Here is a 21124-nt window from a genome sequence, read left to right as displayed (position 1 = left end):
GGTCAAAATGCCACCATGGCTCAATTCTGGTGAAGGCATTTGGGGGTCCAGACTGACAATTTTTCCTCAGTCCCCACATGGTGGAAGGGGCTAGGGAGCTATCTGGGGTCTCCTTCAAAAGAATACTGATCCCATTAGTGACGGCTCTACCCTCATGACCTACCCTCCTCCCCAAAGGCTCCCCTCCCTAATACCATCACATTGGGCATTAGCATTTCAAAATATGCGTTTTGGGGGAGGGGGACACAAACATTCAGACTGTGGCTGGCCTACCCTAACAACACCGTTTTAACTTAATTACCTCTTTAAAAGCCCTATCTCCAAATACGGCCACATTCTGAGGTACTCAGGGTCAGGGTTTCCACATGATGGAATTCTGAGGGACACAAGTCAACCCATAAAAACAGGATTAAACTAGTTAAGCGAAGAAGAGAAAATCAACAAGGATGCCAGTGCTATGGGTACTTCAAGTAGATATATTTTACTTTTTTTTTTAATTTATTGTTTTTTTTTCTTATTTTAAGTAAACCCTACACCACACGAGACTCGAACTCATGACCTTGAGATTAAGAGTCACCTGCTCTACCAACTGAGCCAGCCAGGTGCCCCTCAAGTAGATATATTTTATTTTACTTATTTTTTAAGTAGATATATTTTATTGTTTATTTATTTATTTATATACTTTAAACTTTAAAAAAAATGTTTAATTTTAGAGACAGAGGCAGAGCACAAGCGGGGGAGGGGCAGAGAGGGAAGGAGACACAGAATCCCAAGCAGGCTCCAGGCTCTGATCGCTTAGCACAGAGCCCGAGGTGGGGCTCGAACTCATGGACCGGACCGGGAGATCGTGACCTGAGCGAAGTCGGAGGCTTAACCGACTGAGCCACCCAGGTGTCCCTATTTGTGAATCTCAAATAGCAGAAGAAAGTAAGATTATTTCCTTCGCCCTTTATTCTAAGACTTGGCATACAGTACTGATTACCAACTGGCTATGGAAACACAAGCCAAAGTAAGTTTGCTTGTGACTTCATGTCACCTCGCAAGAGAAAGTTCTCTCCTCTTTTATTTTTGACAAACAAAAATTGTACATATGTGGGGCGTACCACACAATGTGCTGCAATTTGTCCATATTGTGAAATGGTTACCACAACCGCCTGATTAACATATCCGTGACCGCCCATAGCTGCCACTATTTTTGTGTGGGTGGTGAGGACCCTTGAGATCCACTTTCTTAGCAAATTTCAGGTATTTGATACATTATCATTGACTACAGTCGCTATGGTCTCCAGAATTTGTTAATCATAACTGAGTTTGTCCCCTCCCCAACACTTTCTTTTAAAAGTAGGCCCCATGCCCAACGTGGGGCTCGAACTCACGACCCTGTGATCAAGAGTCGTCTGCTTTTCCAACTGAAGCCAGCCAGATGCCCTGAAAGTCTGTCCCCTGTGATCAATATCTTTTTCCCCACAGCCTCTGGTAACCACCATTCTACTCTCTGTTACTAGGAGTTTGGCTTTTTTTTTTTTTTCTTAGATTCCACCTAGAAGTGAGATCATGCCATAACTATCTTTTTGTGTCTGGGTCAGTCTGATCAAACCCCTTTTCCTGTATTCACCGTAGAGCTTGGTGTCTGTTGCACCTGTACACAGGAGAGTCCTTAAAGTCTGGCTCTGGCTCCAGGCTCCTGGATTTCGGTTCCATATCCGCTACATGCTGGGCATGTTACTTACCCTCTCTGTGCCCCCGTCTGCCCAATGGTAAAATGCAGCTAGTTCTAACAGTACTTTTTTTGACCGCTAGAGTAGGTGCTGGGGCCTAAATGAATACATTTATATCAAGCGCCGAGAACAGGGCCTGGCCCCCGGAAAGCCTTTTATGTTAGTGGCTCTTATGACCGGATCATGCCCCGTATCCAATTTACATTCCAGTTGTCAGTCCTGGACTTATGGACTTCCAGTGCTTGCCCTTGAAAGTCACAGGCCGTCCAAAGAGCTCAGGAAAGAAATCGCAGCCAGAGGAGACGAGGGTTGTGCTTCCCCTTGGTCTGCAGAAGAGCAGAAACCACACTGTGGCAGAAAACTCCCTTTCCTTCAGCTCCCACCAAGGAGCTGTGTACGATGTCAGACCGCAAAGGCTGTTGCCAAGTGTCTTTTAAGGAAACCTGTAGGTTGGTTGTGGCACTTAATTTGTTGTCCTGGGTGACATCTGAATGGACAGATCTCTCTTCTCGAAGGGATAAATATGGGTGAGCATTTTTGGGAAGCTAGAGGAGTCACCTCCTCTTCTCGCTTCAGGCCACTGCACACCTGAAGCCCTTCTGGTGACGTTGGAGCCACAAGATCAAAATGGCCTGGAGGGCGGCTACCCTGAAGAGTGGTTCCAGGCTTTGTATCCGTGAGAAACTTGAATTTGGGTTCAGCCACTGAGATATGGGGGCTGCTGCTAATGCAGCATAGTCTGTCCTCATCTGACTAGCAAACTAAGACTTTAGTTTTGTTTTGTTTTTTAATTTATTTATTCTGAGAGAGACAGCATGCATGCACATGAGCAGGGGAAGGGCAGAGAGAGAAGGAGAGAGAGAGAATCTAAGCAGGCTCCCTGCTGTCAGCACAGAGTCCAACACGGGGCACGAACTCACAAACTGTGAGATCACGACCTGAGCTGAAATCAAGAGTCAGACGCTTAACCGACTGAGCCACCCAGGCACCCCTAAGACTTGGCAGTTTTTTTGTTTTTTGGGGTTTTCCTGGCTTTACAGTGTTAAGTGGTTTTGCCGTAAGTGGAGTTTTCCCTCCGTGCCAAGTGCCCTTGGCTAAAGATGGCCTCTAGGATGGGGCAAGCACCTAATCCAGTGACCCTGTCACATCCATGATAACTTTCCTCCTGGGAGTGAAGTCTGACAGCAGCAACACAGAGGAGGCGGAACAGGAGCAGGCTGTTGGTGGGGAATAAGCTATAAGGGGGCCTGTCCCTGAGGGGATGGTACCTTAATGGGGTCACAGTCTGGCCTTCAGATTCCCTGGGCTGGAAACTCCATTTTAGAAGAGTCCTGTAAGTGAATACAAGTGGAGAGGTTGACTCGGGCCCATTTCACATATAAGTGAAAGATAATGGTTAATGTTTACTGATCACTGGCTATGTAGCCCGCAAGTACTAAGTTCATTCACTCACTCAATAATCACTCACCGAACTCCTAATATGTGCTAACCACTGGGGATACAGCAGCAAAGGAAACAAACGAGGCCCTTGACCTGAGGAAGCTCACATTCTAGTGGCAGAGGATGAGATTAATAAACAAATGAGCAACTGTTTAATAGGTCAGATGGAGGTAGTGTTACAGTAAACGCTCAATAAATATGGATGGAAGAAGGCAGTTTCACAGTAAAGTCACCTGTCCAAGGTCACATGGCTAGTTCAGGACTTAAACCCGAGGCTCCAACGCTCAGGCCAGTCTTTATCATCCATTCACCCATTTATTTTATTTGTTCAACCAATATTTACTGAACATTTGCTATCTGTTAAGAGTTGCGTCCCTCCTAGGAGGTTCTCAGCCATTGTACAGCAAAAGAGCTAAAGGCTACTAGACTCCATCCACCTCAGGGAAGGAGGGACAGTCTTCTGGATGACCACGACTCGCCTAGGCCCCGCCCTCCCAAAAAATCGGGCATGACGTCGTGTCAAGACAGGACGGCCGACAAGCTCCCTATGAGCCCCGCCCATCTCCGTCGTAGCCACACTCGCCAAGAGCCCACAGGGGCCTGAGAGGGCTGCAAGGACAGATCAGTAATCGCGGCGACAAGAAGCTTCTTTCATAGAGACCCCCAGCCCGGGGGCCTCCGTTTCCCACAAAGGGTCGTGCTGACGTCACAGGCAGCACGACCGAACTGTGGTCACTGCATCAGGAGACCTCTCCCTTCTCCGCCTCACTTTCCCCTCACCTCTGGACTTCGTGAGCGGGGTTGGGAGCCAGGTATCTGCGGCCAGATTCTCCGACTCTTCGCGGGAAGTAGGACTCACCTTCTTAGTTGTTCCGCGTAAACTTCCGGGAGGCGGAAAGCGCTGCGCGCGCATCCTCGACCCGAGGAAGGACAGCGCCCGCGCAGGCGCTGCTGGCCTCCGGACTGCCCTCGGGCAGTGACCGGGAGGGATTATTTCCTCATCGCCCACCCCCATTCCACCCTCTTTTGGAGGGTTTCTGGTTCTACTGCGCATGTGCCAACGTGACCCAATGGTAAGGAGGAGTGAACTATGAAGCATCTCTCCGCCTATCAGAGAGAGGTCTTGTAATTTTCCCGCCTCAAACTCCGCCCCTTGCTTCCAAGCGTCTTTTCAGGAATTTCCGCCTCAACGCGTTTCCATGGCAACCCGCCGTCTCCTTCAGGCCAGAGTACGCTGCTTAGCTTGTCCTTTAACTGGGTAAAAACTGGACTGCAATTCCCACATGCTACCTGGTCCCGATTTTGTTTCTACTCGCTTTCCTCCAGTGCTCAGCGGCCAGAGAAGAGGGCGGGGAATGAAACACAGATAAGCGGAGATAGGCGTCAGCACAGCCTTCTGGGAAACCGAGTCCCGTTGGCGCGGAGGCTCCTGGGTGGAGGAGCTCGAGGAAGTTCTCGAGGCGCCGGAAGTTGTTACAAGGCGCGAGTGGGAGGAGTTGGGTCTGCGTCTTCCTCGGGGCGGGAGTCGCTTCTGTTAACGCGACGGACGGCAGTCTTGAGAGGTGAGGCGACGCCGCAGGTGGGGTCACTGAGTACTTCCAAGGCTTGGGGGCTCGGTTCTTCTTGAGGGGTGACGGAATGCCCACGGGGTGACTTCGGCAAAGGGCGCGCCTTCTGGGAGCGGTGGGTGTCCAGGTGGGGTCTTGACCGCTCTCTGTTCGGAGCGTGTTCTGGGCCGGGCTGTCGCTGAAATGGTTTCCAGTCCTCACCGGCAGCCCTGAGAGGAGAGGTTACATTTACTTTTGAGTGAGGAGATGGAAGCCGAAGGAGGGGTTCGGTTGCCTGAAGTTGATCGGGCAGATCTGGAGGGATGAATGAATGGGAGTTCTTGAGGAGGGCGAAGCATTTCACATTTGAGCATTTGCTGGGCGCCAGGCGCCGCGCTGTACTCGGATTTCCTCCTGTAATCTCCGCAGCAGCGCCAAGCGCGGCTCCTCGGTTTTATCGGCTCCCTTGGCACAGGGAGCACTTCGGGAATCACAGTTTATCAGAGTTTGGAAAGTTAATAGGGTGCCTATTTCATAGTTAGGCAACGCCTCAGAGCGATCTGGGGCAGTTCTTGGAAATCGATTATTTCTGCCGGGGAAAGGCGTGAATATTCACACTATATACAGCCTGTGGCAGTTCGGGTTCAGTTTTGCCGCCAATTTACGAATGAATAAGGTTCTGCTTTTCAGAGCTGTTTTGGTTTTTAGAATTACAGCTGCGGGGCTGTGGATCTGTTTTACGTGTCCCATTTCGTACACGTGGAAACCAAGGGGGAATGAGCTGCTCTGGTCGCACACTAAGAAGCAGCAAGAGTTCTCAATTCTAGGAGCGCTGGATTTGCCAGTCCTGTAATTGTTTGGCTCAAGTTCATTCTGAGAGGCTGGGTGACCTTGAGCTTCACATTAGGGCTCCAGTTTGTTCTGTCCCAGGGCTCAGAGTGTATGAGATACGGACAGAACGTGATTTGGAAACTGTAGACAGAGGTCTGAAACTCAGATGTCTATGAGGGTGAGGCAGATTAGGTAAAAGAGAGAACCGCCTGGGGGGGGGGGGCGGAGAGCTGTGGGGCATCAGGGAGCACTTGCCCCACTTAAGGGGGGTAACTTTAGGCCCCAGCTAACAGCTTTGTTAGACTTGGTGAGCCAAATCCTAGAATTTGGCAGAAACTGGAAATCGTTTTTTTTTTTTTTTTTTTTCATTTTTATTTATTTTAGAGAGAGTGGGGGGGGGGGGGAGAGGGGGAGAGAGTCTTAAGCAGGCCCCATGCTCAATTTCCCAGTTTTCAAGGTTGAGACTACTTAAAATAATTTTCTCTCAAAACCTGCTATCCGCCAGCACTGTGGGCAAAAAACCACATCTGTGGACCAAATTACACCCTCAAGGTGAGACTTAATCTCTGTCACGTGAGGAAAGTCACTGTTGAGTAAACGTTAGCACTTAACACGTCTGCCACATCACCTTACCTGCAATCAAAATCTGGAAAGCCCGGAAGATCACTTTTTCCAGAAGTTTGGTGTCCAGACCTGACCAGAACTACTGGGATTTACAACCTTTCATTATCCTACCTAGAATATCTATACCCTTCACTCTAAAAATATTGAGGTGTTCAAGTACAAAATGCTGCCTGGCCCACACTACACTGTGATTTTATTTTATTATTTTTTTAATTAGGTTTTTTTTTTTTTTTAACGTTTATTTATTTTTGAGACAGAGAGAGGCAGAGCATGAACGGGGGAGGGGCAGAGAGAGAGGGAGACACGGAATCTGAAGCAGGCTCCAGGCTCTGAGCTGTCAGCACAGAGCCTGATGCGGGGCTCGAACCCACGAAACGTGAGATCATGACCTGAGCTGAAGTCTGCTGCTTAACTGACTGAGCCACCCAGGCACCCCCACACTGCACTGTGATTTTAATGAAATATATTTGTGTGTGTGTGTGTGTGTGTGTGTGTGTGTGTGTATAGATATCTATAGATATCTTTTTAAAAATTGGAAAATTTCTTGGGGTGCCTGGGTGGCCCAGTCAGTTTAGTGTCCAACTTCGGCTCAGGTCATGATCTCATTTTTGTGAGTTGGAGCCCTGCATCGGGCTCTGTGCTGACAGCTCAGAGCCTGGAGCCTGCTTTGGATTCTGTGTCTCCAGCTCTCTCTGCCCCTCCCCCGTGTGCGCACGCGCTCTCTTTCTCTCTCTCTCTGTCTCCCCCTCTCTCTCAGAAATGAATAAACATTAAAAAAATTTTTTAATAAAAATCAGAAAATTTCTGAATTTCTTTTTTTTTTTTTTTAATTTTTTTTTTCAACGTTTTTTATTTATTTTTGGGACAGAGAGAGACAGAGCATGAAAGGGGGAGGGGCAGAGAGAGAGGGAGACACAGGATCGGAAACAGGCTCCAGGCTCTGAGCCATCAGCCCAGAGCCCGACGCGGGGCTCGAACCTACGGACCACCAGATCGTGACCTGGCTGAAGTCGGACGCTTAACCTACTGCGCCACCCAGGCGCCCTGAAAATTTCTGAATTTCAAAGCACATCTGTCCCTAGAAGCTTAACAATTGTGGACCTGACGTTAAATCATCCTGCTGCTTTGTGATACGGAGTGTTTTCATCACTCTGTAGATAATGTGCCACTTAGGAAATTCACAGTAGCTACCAACGTGTAAGAAGCCCTATGGTACAGGGCACCTGGGTGGCTCAGTTGGTTGAATGTCCGACTTCAGCTCAGGTCTTTGGAGCCCTACGTCAGGCTCTGTGCTGACAACTCAGAGCCCGCTTTGCCCCTCCCCACTCTCACGCACGCATGCTCTCTCTCTCTCAAAATAAATATTAAAAAAAAAAAAAAGGCCCCATGGTACAGTGTTTTGTATATTAATGGGTCATGAAAATAACTCACTGGGCAGTGGCCATAATTTTTTTTTTAATGTTTATTTGTTTAGAGAAAGCATATGTAGAGGAGTGGCAGGGAGGGTGGGAGATCGAGAATCCCAAGCAGGCTCCAAGTTGTCAGCACAGAGCCCAGTGCAGGACTCGATCTCACAAACTGTGAAATCATGACCTGAGCCGTAAGCAAGAGTCAGACGCTTAACCGAGTGAGCCACCCAGGTGTCCTGGCCATAATTTTTTTTTTTTTTAATGAAGTACAGTGAAAGAGACTAGAATAGAAAAGATCCTAGCACATCCAACTTTGTAAGATTCGGTATTTCGTGAAGTTTTGTTTTCGTTTTGTGTGTGAATGGACAGTCATGGTATATGTCTTTGTTACTGTGGGTCATGGTTAAAAAAAAAAAAAGTTGGAGAAATCTTGCTCCTGTTGAAAAAATAGTAAAATTTTTGGAGGCCAGCTCACCTGGACTCAAATTCTAGAGCCAGTAATCAGAAATCCCAGAATCCTGGGGCGCCTGGGGTGGCTCAGTCGGCTGGGCATCCGACTTCGGCTCAGGTCATGATCTCACAGTTCACGAGTTCGAGCCCCACATCGGCCTCTGCTGACAGCTAGGAGCCTGGAGCCTGCTTCAGATTCTGCGTCTCCTTCTCTTTGCCTTTTTCTCTCTCGAAAATAAATAAACGTTAAAAAAAAGAAAAAGAACCCAGAATCCTCATCCCGGGGGTTCAGTTGGAGAGACACTGTGTTCTGTCAACAAACGTTCCAAAAGCGCCTACTGTACGTCAGGGGTCGTGTCGTGCTGAGACACAGTCGCGAGCAAGATCGAAGGTCCCACCCAGGTGACCGACCTTAATCGCCACCTCTCCCAAACGTGGATTTACTGACTGTAATAAGTGCCAAGAAGGGTCATGAAGTTGCCTGTGGGCCCCGAAGCACAGTGGAAATGAGGGGCGTGGAGTAGTTTCGGCCGATACAGAAGTGTTGTTGTGATCCCCGCAGGGAGACTCCCATCCTGACTCATCCTCCTACTTCCGGACATTCTGGGGGCTCATCCGGCATGGCCAGGGAGCCAGCCCTAGAAGGAAGGGAGACTTTCTCCCGGCTCCCTTGTGTCTCCTGCGGCTCTGCCAGCCAGGAACATGGAGGGGACGGAGAGGGATCTTAAGTGAGAACTCCGGCCACCGAGTCCCAGTCGGCTACCACCAAGGTGAGTCGAGGGCCCCTTGTCCAGGCCCCATGCCCTGAGGCTGCGTGGCCGGCCTGCCTTTATTCTGGGCTCACTGACCCACGGTGACCCCCAGGTGATCCTCTTGTTACACTGTCGCTCTCCTGCTCAGCACCCTTCCAGGCATCCTTTCTGCTTAGAAGATCAAACCCAGGTTTCCCAGCCCAGTCCTGCAAGACCTGAGTCCTGCCGCCTTCCTCAGCGTCTCCTCCGGTTCCCTCCATAACCCAAACTCCCTTCCTGGCCTCGTGGTAAACTGTTACACTGTGGTTGTCGGATTCCCAGCCTTTGCTCGGGCTCCTCCCTCTGCTAGAATACCCTACCCGCCATCTCCGGCCAGTAAGTCTTACGCAGCCTTCAAGACCCAGCCCAGCCCCCACCTTGCGTAGGCAGTGAGCTCTTCCCTGCTCCGGCCTCATCATAGCACAAATCACCTGGCTGTGGTTGTCCCCTGCCCCCGTCTATCAGCCCCACCAGACGAGGTGCTCCTTGGAGACAGGTACTGATTGGGCCTCGCCTCTGGGCCCCCAGGGACCGGCGTGGGCCCAGTACACAGCGGTCCTTGAGGTGTTTCTTGAATGATGAATGAAAACCTTCCTCTACCACCGATACCTGCTTATCCTTAATGACCCAACTTGAATATCTGCCCCAACCAGGAAGCTTTTCCTGACTCCAAGGCAATGTCCTCATGCCCGTCCCTGGCCACACAGCCCTGGATACTGCCCTCTGTCACAGCCCTATCTCCTTATGCTCACTGTCAGCATCCCTGGGTGTCCCCTGTAGGCCAGGGAATGGGTTTGACAGCTCTCTGCCTCCAGCATCCTCAGAGGGGTCTGGCACACGGGAGAAATGACTGTTGAACGAATACATGCTCTGACCTTGTCACTGTCCTGTATAAAACTCTCTGTGGCTCCCCAGTGCCCCACGGATCAAGTCCAGGGTCCTCCCACACCCCCACCGCTATTTCCAGCAAAATCGAGGAGTCCAGGGAAGGAAGCTTCTTGGGGCTCTCTGATCTGGCTCCTGCTGACAAAGCCTCTTTGGCTGATCCCTTCTGACCGGGTATAGACGGCAACAGTTTCAGCCACAAGTAACAGAACACTTGGCTCAAAGCAATTTAAACAGTCAATGGACTATATAGAACACATAACCAGAAAGGCCAGAGCCGGCTTGATCCGCCAGCCCACTCAGTGTGATCGAGACCCAGTGTATTGTCCCCATCTTTCAGCCCCACCTCCTGTTGGTTCCATCCTTGATGAACTCCTTCCCTCGTCCCAAAACAGCTGCCAGGATCACCGTGTCCCCACATGCCTCCTACATGAAGGCTTTGTTCTGGGTGCTGGGTCTGCTCGCTAGGGAACCAACTGATGTGGTCCCTGCTGTCATGAGCTCTCATGTTATTGGCGGGGTAACACCGTATTTGCTTGCTAGGGCTGTTGTAACAAAGTGCCTTGAATGATAGAAATTTATTATCTTGGCTCTGGAGGCTAGAAGTATGAAGCCAAGGTGTCAGCTGGGCTCCTTCCTTTTGGAGGCTGCAGGGGAGAACCCCTTCCTTGCCTCTTCAGCTTCTAGAGATGCCTGTGTTCCTTGACTTGTGGCCACGTCACTCCGACCTCTGCTTCTGTCATCACATCACCTTCTCCTACCTTCGACTCCTTCTGTCTCATTTTTTTTCTAAATATTTATTTTATTTATTTATTTATTTATTTTTAACGTTTATTTATTTTTGAGACAGAGAAAGACAAAGCATGAACGGGAGAGGGTCAGAGAGAGGGAGACAGAATCTGAAACAGGCTCCAGGCTCCAAGCTGTCAGCACAGAGCCCAACGCGGGGCTTGAACTCACGGACCGCGAGATCACGACCTGAGCCGAAGTCGGCCGCTCAACCAACTGAGCCACTCAGGCACCCCCTAAATATTTATTTTTGACAGAGTGCACAAGCAGGGTAGGAGCAGAGAGAGAGAGGGAGACACAGAATCCGAAGCAGGCTCCAGGTCCTGAGCTGTCAGCACAGAGCCCGACTTGGGGCTCCAACCCATGTACCGTGAGATCATGACCTGAGCCGAAGTCGGATGGCCGACTGAGCCACCCAGGCACCCCCCTTCTGCCTCTTATAAAGATATAAGAAAAAAAAAAAAAAAGATGTGAGATTGTCATGATCGTGACAATCGGGCCACCGTGATCATCCAAGGGTAACTTCCCCATCTGAGGATCCTTAACTTGTCACACCTGGGAAGTCCCTTTGGCCATACAAGGTGACATTCACAGGTTCTGGGGATTAGAATGTGGATGTCTTTGGGGAACCATGATGTCTAAGGTTTAAAAGGGTATCTCGAACTTAACTAGTACCAAACCAGACTCACACTGTGCCCCAAAACCTGCTTCTCCCCTGTCTCAGGCAGCGGCAGCTCTGTCCTTCCAGTGCTCAGGCTAAAATCTCACGGACACCTGGGCTCCTGTCTGTCTTTCATTACATTTGCTCTCTTGGGAGACGTTGTCCCCAGCAGTGTCAAAATGTCCACATCTTGGGGCACCTGGGTGGCTCAGTCAGTTGAGCGTCCAGCTTCGGCTCAGGTCATGATCTCGCGGTCTGTGAGTTCGAGCCTCACGTCAGGCTCTGTGCTGACAGCTCAGAGCCTGGAGCCTGCTTGGGATTCTGGGTCTCCCTCTCTCTCTGCTCCTCCCCCACTTGTGCACACGCGCTCTCTCTCTTTCTCTCCCTCTGTCAAAAATAAATAAACGTTTAAAAAAAAAAATGGCCACATCTCACCTTTTCACACCCCTTCCATCCCTGTTCTCCTCTCTCGCCTGAATCATGGAATTCACCTTTTTCCTCGTCTCCCTGCCTCTGCCTTTCCACCTTTTATGTTTTTCCACGTAGTGGCCAGAGGAGGATCCTGGTTAGAATATGCTTAATCAATTTGCTTACTTTTTAAAGAATATTTGTATTGTAACATCAAGCACAAACATAGAAACCCACGGCGGGTTTCTGTTACGTGCAGATCTCTACTGTGTGTGTTGGAAAATTTCCATAGTAAAAACTTAAAATCTTGAATGAACACTAAAAAGCAAAAGCCGAAGTAAGTAGATTTTAGGAACAGGCCGACGTGCATTTAAGTCCTGCCTGTGTGACCCTAAGGGGAACGCACGCCCCCTCTCCAAAACTCCATATCTTGCCTACAAAATATGGGGATGCCCGGTGTCCTATGTCTCAGGGCTCCCACGAGAAGATTTTTGTCAAAGACCTAGTGCATGGAGGGCAGGGTGCATCAAGTGAGCCGTCCGGTCCATCGCTGACCCCAGTCCCACGGTCACTGACAGTGTGTTACATTTCAGGAATTTGTGACCCACAGGGATGTAGCCATGGACTTCACCTTGGAGGACTGGGAGCAGCTGGGGCTGGACCAGGGGGACCTGTTCTGGGACACGGCGCTGGACAACTACCAGAACCTTTTCCTGCTGAGTGAGTGTCCACTCCAGCCCCGGGGGCCCGGTCCTTGCCCTGCTTTTGGCTATTGTCGCCCACAGGATAAATTCTCGGCTCCTGAACGCCTCAGAGCTGGCATGATGTAGCCCAGCAGTGCTCAGCTGGCCAATTCTGCCCCCCCGGGGGCACTGGTAGTGCCTGGTGACCTTTTTGATTGGTCCGCACTTAGGAGCAGGGGGTGTGCACCTGGCGTCTCATGGGTAGAGCCCAGGGTCGCCGCCACGTGTCCGGGAATGCAAGGGCAGCCCCTACAGCCGAGGATTATGTCACTAGTGCCGAGGCTGAGAAACCCCATCAGCCACCCGCCTGCCGCTCTGGCCTCCTTAGCACTTTCCTCTTCGTCCTTGTGGGGCTGACGCTCAGGGCCTTTGCATTTGCCTTCCTGTCTCGTCCCCTCCCTGCCTCTGGGCTTTCCTTTTTTAAGACTTCTACCGCGACCTGTTAGCGAGTCCTCTGTCCCCTGCCCCACCGGCCCACCACTCCTGCGCTTTCGAACTGCCCATTTCATGCTCTGTCTCCCTCTGCTGGGACAGGCACTTCCTGAGGGCGGGACTCACTGAATGGTGGCTCAGTAAACGAACGAGTAGCAGGACTCACCGGCTCAGGAGCCGGGTCTCATGCTGGGTCAGCGCTTAGAACTGGCCTTCAGTCCTGCCGTCACCCCACAAGTCCGACTCCCTGTTTTGCTGGTCCTTTTAAAAATGAGGTCCAAAGAGAAGTCACCTTCCCAGCTATGCGGGGGTTCCCGGAAGTACCCTGTGTTCAGTGACTTACGAGGAGGGGACTTGAAGGACTCAGCACGTGGTCGTACTCACGGCCGTGACACGTTACAGAGAAAGGACACAGCATGGGCGGCAAAGGGGAAACCAGAGCCGGCTTCCAGAGCCCTCTCCCTGCGTGGAGTCCCACACGATCGTAATGAGGGACAGATGGTGTGAAATGTCTACTGGAGATGCTCACTGGAAACTCAGCACCCACAGTTTTTATTGGGAGCTGGTCACACAGGCACCCTCTGCCTGGAAAGTACCAAAATTCTAGACTCCCAGCCGGAAAGCAGGTGTTCAGCATGATAGTTGAGGCACAGGGGGCCCCTCTGTTCGGGAATACTGGAACCCTCCCGAGATCCAGGTTCCCAGACACCAGCTGAGGGTCAGCCTCCCAGATTTTTCTCTAAACTCTACTGAGCATGTGCGGCAGAAGCAGCTTCGGGGCGGCTCAGACCTCAGCGTCTTTTCTATTTCTAAACTACATCCCACAGTATAGGCACGTCTCCCTTGACCCCCCGCACACGCTTGTGTGTATGTCCAAGCAGCGTATTAGCTTCCTACGGCTGCTCTTAGAAATGCCACAAACAGCAGCTTAAAACAACGCGTTTATTCTCCGACGGTTGTGGAGGTCAGAAGTCTGAAACGGGTCTGACCCGGCTGCTGTCAGGCTGTTGGCAGGGCTTGTTCCCTCTGGAAGCTCCGGGGAAGAGTCTTGTGCCTTTGCCCTTTTCTGGCTTCTAGAGGCGCCTGCATTGCTTGGTTCGTGGCCCTTCCATTTTCAAGCCAAGAAGGCGCTTTTCCTCCACGGTAGCACAGTTCCCCCGGGATTAGGATTCTGCTTCCTTCCTCGAGTAGTTTGCCGAGGGCAGGGCACAGGACCGCCTGGGCTCTGGGAACCCAGCATATTCCACAGAGGCCTTGGGCGATGTGGGCTCCGTGGGTAGATGAGAGGGTGCGTGCCTCTCCACCTGGCAGGCTGCTCATCCCTCAAGAGCTGTTGCAAGTCCTTTGTATCCCCGGCCCTGGCTTTCACAGCTCTGATCACCCTGGACTGTGACTCTCTGGGTCTCTCTCCTCCACCGGACTGGGAACCCTACGGGGCAGGTGTCCCCGGAGTCGCCCAGAGCGGCATTTGGCTCTCACGAGCTGCACGCTGGACAAAGCACTGATGGTCAGGACAGCCAGAAGGTTCCCGCTAAGCAGTCGGCTGGCCTGCCGTGTCCTGGTTGATGACAGCGCTCTTCTCTCCCTGCAGACCCCTGCAAACCCAAACTGACCTCCTGTCCAGATGGTGGCGAAGAGCTGGAGGCCGTGGTCAGAGAAAACCCAGAATCAGAGGGCCTTGGTGAGTGGGCGGGGCGGGGGCCGGTGGGACAGGGCCCTTTGTCTGCCCTCCGTCTTTGGAACTTCCATCCGGACCCCAGACGTCTGCCTAGACATCTTGCCCCTCTGCCACGTGCTGGCTTCTGTCCCCTCGTCCCGGCAGGGCTGGGGCCCTCGTCTTGTCTACCTCAGTGTTCGGCATGTGGCTGTCCTGGTGCCCTGAATCAGTCTCTCCACCTTCGTGTCCTGTGCCCTTTGAGCACCACACATCCCCAGTCTGTTTCACCCTGTGTTTGTACAAGTCTGTCCCGGAGGGCACAGCAGATGGCCACATCTGCTAATAACTCAAGCCCAGGCCTTAATGCAGCCAAGAGCATTTGTTCCGTTCTCTCCTAGGCCACAGTTCCTCTAGAGGGAACAGGTTAGGCAGCGAGGGTGTCACGCTGGTTGACGTGTCCCCAGTGGGAAAAGGCAGAGGCAGGGGCCTTCCCTGGGGCGCGGGACACTTTCCTCACGGTGAGGTCATTAACATGAGAAGGGCCCCTGAGGCAGAGACCACGGCGTGGTGGCTGCGTGGCTCAGTCCGGGCCTCCGCCACCCAGTCAGGATGCAGCTCACCTCTTGTGAGCTCGCGAATGCGGACCCTCCGTGGCCTCCCGACGAGCACACCAGTGTTTGTGCGCAGGTGACCAGCACGGACCCCTGCCACCTCTACAACACATGGGGGCGCCCGGGTGGCTCAGTCGGTTAAGCGTCAACTCTGGGTTTCGGCTCGGGTCATGATCTCACGGTTTGTGAGTTCGAGCCCCACACTGGGCTCAGCGCTGACAGCGTGGAGCCTGCTTGGGATTCTCTCTCTCCCTCCCTCTCCGTCGCTCTCCTGCTCACTCACGCTTTCTCTCTCTCAAAATAAATAAATAAATAAATACTAAAAAAAGAAATACATGCTCTTTCCAGAACCGCGTAGCCACGCCTTTACCAACCAAATCTGTCCTCCAGCAGTTCTATCATTTCTACCTCCTTCCCCGTTGAACAGCGCCCTTCTCCAAGAAGTGGGCCGTGGCTGATGGGGCCAACGGCATCTGCTAAGAGGCTCCCCTTCCCTGTGGAGCCCCCGCGGCTGCCCAGCTCCCCACTTAACCATCTTGGAAATGGGCTCTCTGTTTCCTGTGCTGCCAGTTCCGGCCGGGTCACCACTTTGGCCCCTTCTCCTTCATCATCCCCTCGAGGGACAGGCTTCCTGAGGAGCCATCACCCGTTCTCCCTCTTGTCTGTGTTCTCACCCTGCAGCTCCTTATGTTTCGCCGCGGGGAACGGGAGACACCTGCACTTACCCTCTCTCGGACATGGCCGAAGTCAAGAACTGCCCTCTGGCACGAGACTTCTTGGAGGAAGGACTCTCCCAGGAGATCATGGAGACTTTGTCCAAGGATGGCCTTGGGAACTCCAGTCTGGGGAAAGCCTATGTAGGTGAGAGTTGGTTAGACAGTTTGCTAGGAGATCCAGAAAGCCTTCTGAAGTCTGACGTTGTTACCAACAAGGGAAGTCCCACAGAATGCAGGAGTCGCGAACTCCAGAGAGACCTCGGTCCTGAGCCCCTCCTTTCCATGAGGGAGGATTCTGTGATGCGTGATCTTCCTGAAAAGAGCCCAGCTAAGTCTCAGGAACGTGAGAAAGACTTTGGCTGCGACTTAGACCAGAGCCAGCAGGATCCTGTCCAGGGAGGCGAGAAACTGTATAAATGTAGTGAATGTGGGGAGAGCTTCAGTCAGAGTTACCATCTCATCCAGCACTGGATTGTTCATACTAAAGAGAAACCGGCTGTGCACGAAGAGTATGAGGAAGGTTGCAGCCAGAGGTCTTGCCTCTTTGTGCCCCTGACAACTCACACAGACTACAAATCCTGTGCGCGTGACGAGGGCGGGAAAACCTGCACTCAGAGCACACACCTTCTGTGGCGTCAGAAAATTCACACTGGAGAAGAACCACGTAAGAATCAAGACAGTGACCCTCCGTCCAGTCTCCGCTTACAGCCTGCTGAGCAGCAGAAGCCCTGTGCAGGTGATGAGTCCTACAAAGGTAACGAGCCTGGCGAGGGTTTCAGCCAAACCTCTCACCTCACCCAGCATCAGAAGACCCACACTCAGAAGCGCTATGAATGTGCCAAATGCAAGGCGACCTTCAACTTCAGCAGATACCTCCTCCAACATCAAAAAACCCATGCTACGAAAACTACCTCTGAGCATCAGGAATGCGGGAAGGCCTTCGGGCAGGGCATGCTGCTCGCTGAACACCAGTCCATTCACGCCGGAGAAAAGCCTTACGAGTGTGATCAGTGTGGGAGGCCCTTCAGGAATATCTCGACCCTAAAGGTCCACCAGAGGGTTCACAGTGGAGAGAAGCCTTACAAATGCAACGAGTGTGGGAAGTCCTTCTACCGGAGCACTCACCTTAACGAACATCAGAGGATTCACACCGGCTACAGGCCCTACAAGTGTCATCAGTGCGTCAAGAGTTTCAGCCGGCCCTCCCACCTGATTCGACACCAGTCTGTTCACGCCACGGGCAAGTCCTACTGCTGCGCCAGATGCAAGAAAACCTTCAGCCATAATGAATACCTTGTTCAACACCAGAAAATGCATGCTATGGAGACCCTCCACGAGTGTCAGGAGTGTGGCGAGCGCTTCTTCTGCAGCTCGACCCTAGCGTGCCACCAGAGTGTTCACGCCAGAGAAAAACAAGCACTTGGCGAGAGCGGGAGTATCGTGAGTCAGGACTCAGAATGGAGAGAACATCCAGGGGTTGGCGAGAAGCACTTTAAGTGTAGCAAATGCGAGAAAACCTTCAGCTGCAGCAAATATCTGACTCAGCACGAGAGGGTTCACACCAGAGTGAAACCCTTTGAGTGTGACCAGTGTGGAAAAGCCTTTAGCAAAAGTACACAGCTCCTTCGACACCAGAACATCCACTCTCGAGTGAGGCCGTATGAATGCGGGGACTGCGGGAAGGCCTTCATCCGCAGCACTTCCCTCACCAAACATCAGGCCACCCACAAGAGTGAGCACCCCTTTACGTGTAATGAATGTGGAAAGACCTTCAGCCAAAGTGCACACCTCTCAGAACATCAGTTAACTCACACTGAGGAGAAGAAACTCTGTAAATATAGCAAGTGTGACAAAGCCCTTGCCCAAGGTAACTGCCTTACTCAGCATCAGAGAACTGACGCTGGAGAGAAGTCCTTTGAGTGTGATGAACGCGACAAATCATTCCATTTGAGTCCGTGCCTTTCTAAGCATCAGAGAGATCACACAGGTGAGAAACCCCACAAATGCAGTGACTGTGAGAAAACCTTCAGCCTGGGTGCTCAACTTCTTCAACACCGGAGAGTTCACACTGGAGAAAAGCCTTATGTTTGTCAGAAATGTGGGAAAGCTTTCAGCCAGAGCTCATGCCTTTCTGTTCACCAGCGAGTTCACACTGGAGAAAAGCCTTATGTTTGTCAGGAATGTGGGAAAGCCTTCAGCCAGAGCTCGTGCCTTTCTGTTCACCGGAGGATTCACACCGGGGAGAAGCCTTACGTGTGTGCCGAATGTGGGAAAGCCTTTTCCCAGAAAGCAAATCTGATGCAGCATGAGAGAGTTCACACTGGGGAGAAGCCTTATGCCTGCAGGGTCTGTGGGAAAGCCTTTGGCCTCAGCGCCCATCTCAGTCAGCACCAGAGGGTCCACACCCAAGAGAAACAGTAGTAATGTCAATACTGTCAGAAAGCCCTCTGATGCAGGTCTCAGCAGACATCAGCAAGTTCATACTTGAAGGTAACAAGGAGTTACTTAGCAGTAAGTGACAAGTAGCAATACTACAAGGTCCCAGCAGCAGCAACAGGGTCTCAGACATCTAAACACATTCGTCTGGGCCCTAAGGTTGAAACCATCGCACTGTAAGCTCCTCCGCCACGAAATAAATACATCTCTTTATTTATAAGGAGCAATTAGAAAATTTGCACACATGAGTCTCATGAAAACACAGTAGTGGAGAAGCTGTGTAGAATGGCAATTCGGCGGTAGGCTTGAGCCAGTCGGCTGAGTTAAACCCCAGCTCTGCCAAGTGCTATCCGCGGGGAGAGCCGTGGGACTTCCTAGGGCCTCCGTGTCCTCACCTGTAAGATTGGCACAATATGGTTACCTACCTCAGAAGGCTGTCGTGAGGATAAATGAATAGAGATAAAGGTGCACTTAGAACTGAGTGCCCAGCACATAGTAAGTACTCACCAAATGTGAGCTACAAGTACTCACGAGATACAACAAATATATTAAAAAAAAAAAAAAAAAAAAGGAAGAGTTAGCAATCCTCTATTTACTGCAGTTAATGTTCTTACTAATACTATGCACGGCTTTCATTTTTAAAGTTTTTCTTCAAAATGCCTCTGGCTAAATTTGGTCCCCCAAACCCAGCACCTTGCTCTTTTCTTTAAAAAAAAAAAAAAAAGGGCGGGGGCGGAGGGAGACGGGGTGCCTAGGTGGCTCAGTCGGTTGGGTGTCCGACTTTGGCGCAGGTCATGATCTCCCAAGTTCATGGGTTGAGCCTCGTGTCGGCCTCTGTGCTGACAGCCCAGAGCCTGGAGCCTGCTTCGGATTCTGTGTCTCGCTTTCTGTCTGCCCCTCCCCTGCTTGCACTCTGTCTCTCTCAAAAATAAATAACCATTAAAAAGTTTTTTTCAGTCTAACTTTTCCTTCCCTCTGCTCTGTCGCAGTATTTTCTTGACTCACCCACAGAAGCCAACAAGAGTATGTGAACTAACACCAAATAGCTAGAACTTTCCACTCCTAACCTCCAGAACGTCTCACTCAAAAGGACGTTCTCCCACATAACACATGCCCCTTCTTCCTGTAGTTTTCTTCCCCCACTTAAAGTTGGGTCTGTGGAATGAGACCTGGTGTGTGGTGGGAGTTCCTCGTACTAGAAACCATGGGATTCACTTGGGAAAGCTGCACTGGATATTGCCACGCGGTTCCCAGAAGATGTGCTCGATGCTGAAAACCGTGTGTGGAAACTACTGGCGGAATGTTCCTCATGCACCGTTTGTCCAAGAGCCATCCACTCACCAGGTGCTCTGCCGGGCTCCGGGGTGGGGAATACCAACACGGCGAGCCCTGGTCTGGCTGTGAAACTTCTGGAATCAAAGGGAAGCGGATGGCCCCATTTCCACAGAGAAGTACTGTTCGTTGACAAGTGACATCCTAAAATGCCACATTCCCTCCTGTCACAGCAAGTTCTGGGACCGTGAAGGGTTGCCGGAGAGCCCAGGGAGGGCCCCATCCTTCCTGCTGGAGCCCTCCAGTCGACGGGTCAACCTTGGCCAGGCCTGTTCTACAGCTAAGACACCACATGGAACCATGTGCCCTCTTGAGGGCACCTCCTCAGCTCTGGGTTTTTGTGTCCCACCCACTGAGTGACCTCGTCACATGTCTGCTGAAGCACAAAGAGAACTTTACGAAGACACTGACACTTTTGATATCATTCATAGTTTTGGTGCTAAAAAAGTTTAGGAGTATGTGCTCTGAGTTCTTGAGTCTTTTAAACCTTGAAATTGGGGTGCCTGGGTGGTTCAGTCAGTTAAGCATCTGACTTTGGCTCAGGTCATGATCTCATGGTTCGTGAGTTCGAGTCTCATATCGGGTAAGCCCACACCCCACTTCTGCTGAGCTCGAGCCCCACTTTGGGTGAGCCCAGCATCTCCCCTCCCCCGTTCTGCCCCTCGCTCACTTGTGCCCACTCTCTTTCAAAAAAAAACAAAAAACCTTGCACTTTGAGTTCTGCCGGTTGGTTTTGTTGTTGAAAGTGGGAACCTACAGGCTCGCCACTGGGCCCACACCACAGCAGGGAGCATATGGGTTTTCAAAGGGCCGAAACACTGAACTCCCTGCACCTGGTCCCTGCCCTCAGATCGCTGTGTAGTCTGGGCGAGACCCGTTCTATACCACAGGGCAGGCCAGAGGCGGGAAACGTGTTCAACGAGAGTTTTGACACCAAAGATGGAGGTCAGGGGTCCTGCGGAAAATTGGCAACGTGGCGGGCGGACTCTGTAACTACTGACCTGTGTAGCTGTGGGCCAGCGTAGAGATGGCTTTTATGTGTATGTGTTTGTTCGCCGATTAAAGTTTTGAGTCTGTATGCGTTGGTTGCTTTTTTCAGCCTGGTGCCGCGTACCTGGCCAGATGCTGGGCGTGCAGAGGCTCCCATTCGGGGCAAGTGCCCGTGTTGGGGAGGAGGGCTTATCCTAGTAAAAGCTGCCCCATGAGGAGGGATGGTCACGTCCATTTTCCCAAAGTGTCGGTGGGGCAGGGGCCACCGGGGAACCATACGGTTTCAGCCGGTCCTCAGACACCTCATCAGACAACACTTCATTCTAGCACGATCCTGACTGACGAGGAAGCACGGACAGCCTGTCGTTCTCTCCTCTCTAGTTACAAAAACACAGCAGTCCTCAAACTCAGGCGATCGTTGGAGCTAGAAATTAATCTTACTTTCCTCTCTTGGTGTTTATTTTAGTTCCCCACCCCGCCCTTTCTTTAATGACAAGAGATGCTAGTTTCCCACTCAAGGGCAGTAGTAGAAAGCCCTCTTGAGAAATAAATTGATTTGGGGTGCCTGCCTGGCTCAGTCGGAAGAGCATCCGACTCGATCTTGGGGTTGTGAGTTTGAGCCCCATGTTAGGTGTAGGGGTTACTAAAAAAATA

At 51.5% G+C, this 21124-nt stretch overlaps 2 protein-coding genes across 4 annotated transcripts in view; one reads left to right on the top strand and one right to left on the bottom strand.

Moving 5' to 3' along the window:
* The window catches only part of VRK3 (VRK serine/threonine kinase 3), a 33948-nt gene extending 29731 nt beyond the window's left edge, over window positions 1-4217 (bottom strand). The window contains exons 1-2 of one of the 2 annotated variants that reach the window (XM_043598464.1): window positions 4018-4217; window positions 2987-3049 (exon numbers count right to left, since the gene is read on the bottom strand). The gene's annotated coding sequence lies outside the window, so the exon portion shown is untranslated. Of the gene's footprint in view, window positions 1-2986; window positions 3050-3938 lie in introns of both variants that reach the window. The other variant, XM_043598463.1, reaches the window with a different exon arrangement.
* A 108-nt stretch (window positions 4218-4325) lies between these two features.
* ZNF473 (zinc finger protein 473) lies at window positions 4326-21124 on the top strand. Of its 2 annotated transcripts, XM_043598459.1 has the most exons (6): window positions 4546-4720; window positions 8582-8789; window positions 12164-12273; window positions 14320-14409; window positions 15678-18025; window positions 21049-21124. In XM_043598459.1, the coding sequence occupies exons 3-6, from the start codon at window positions 12174-12176 to the stop codon at window positions 21115-21117; spliced, it is 2607 nt and encodes an 868-aa protein (XP_043454394.1). In that variant the 5' UTR covers window positions 4546-4720; window positions 8582-8789; window positions 12164-12173; the 3' UTR covers window positions 21118-21124. The 2 variants fall into 2 exon arrangements, with proteins under 2 accessions (XP_043454393.1, XP_043454394.1); XM_043598458.1 differs by lacking the exon at window positions 21049-21124 and having other exon boundaries at window positions 4326-4720; window positions 15678-20558.

The sequence above is a fragment of the Prionailurus bengalensis genome, chromosome E2 (genome assembly GCF_016509475.1).
Source record: "Prionailurus bengalensis isolate Pbe53 chromosome E2, Fcat_Pben_1.1_paternal_pri, whole genome shotgun sequence".
NCBI classification, from domain to species: domain Eukaryota; kingdom Metazoa; phylum Chordata; class Mammalia; order Carnivora; family Felidae; genus Prionailurus; species Prionailurus bengalensis.
This window is presented reverse-complemented; position numbering and strand designations above follow the sequence as displayed.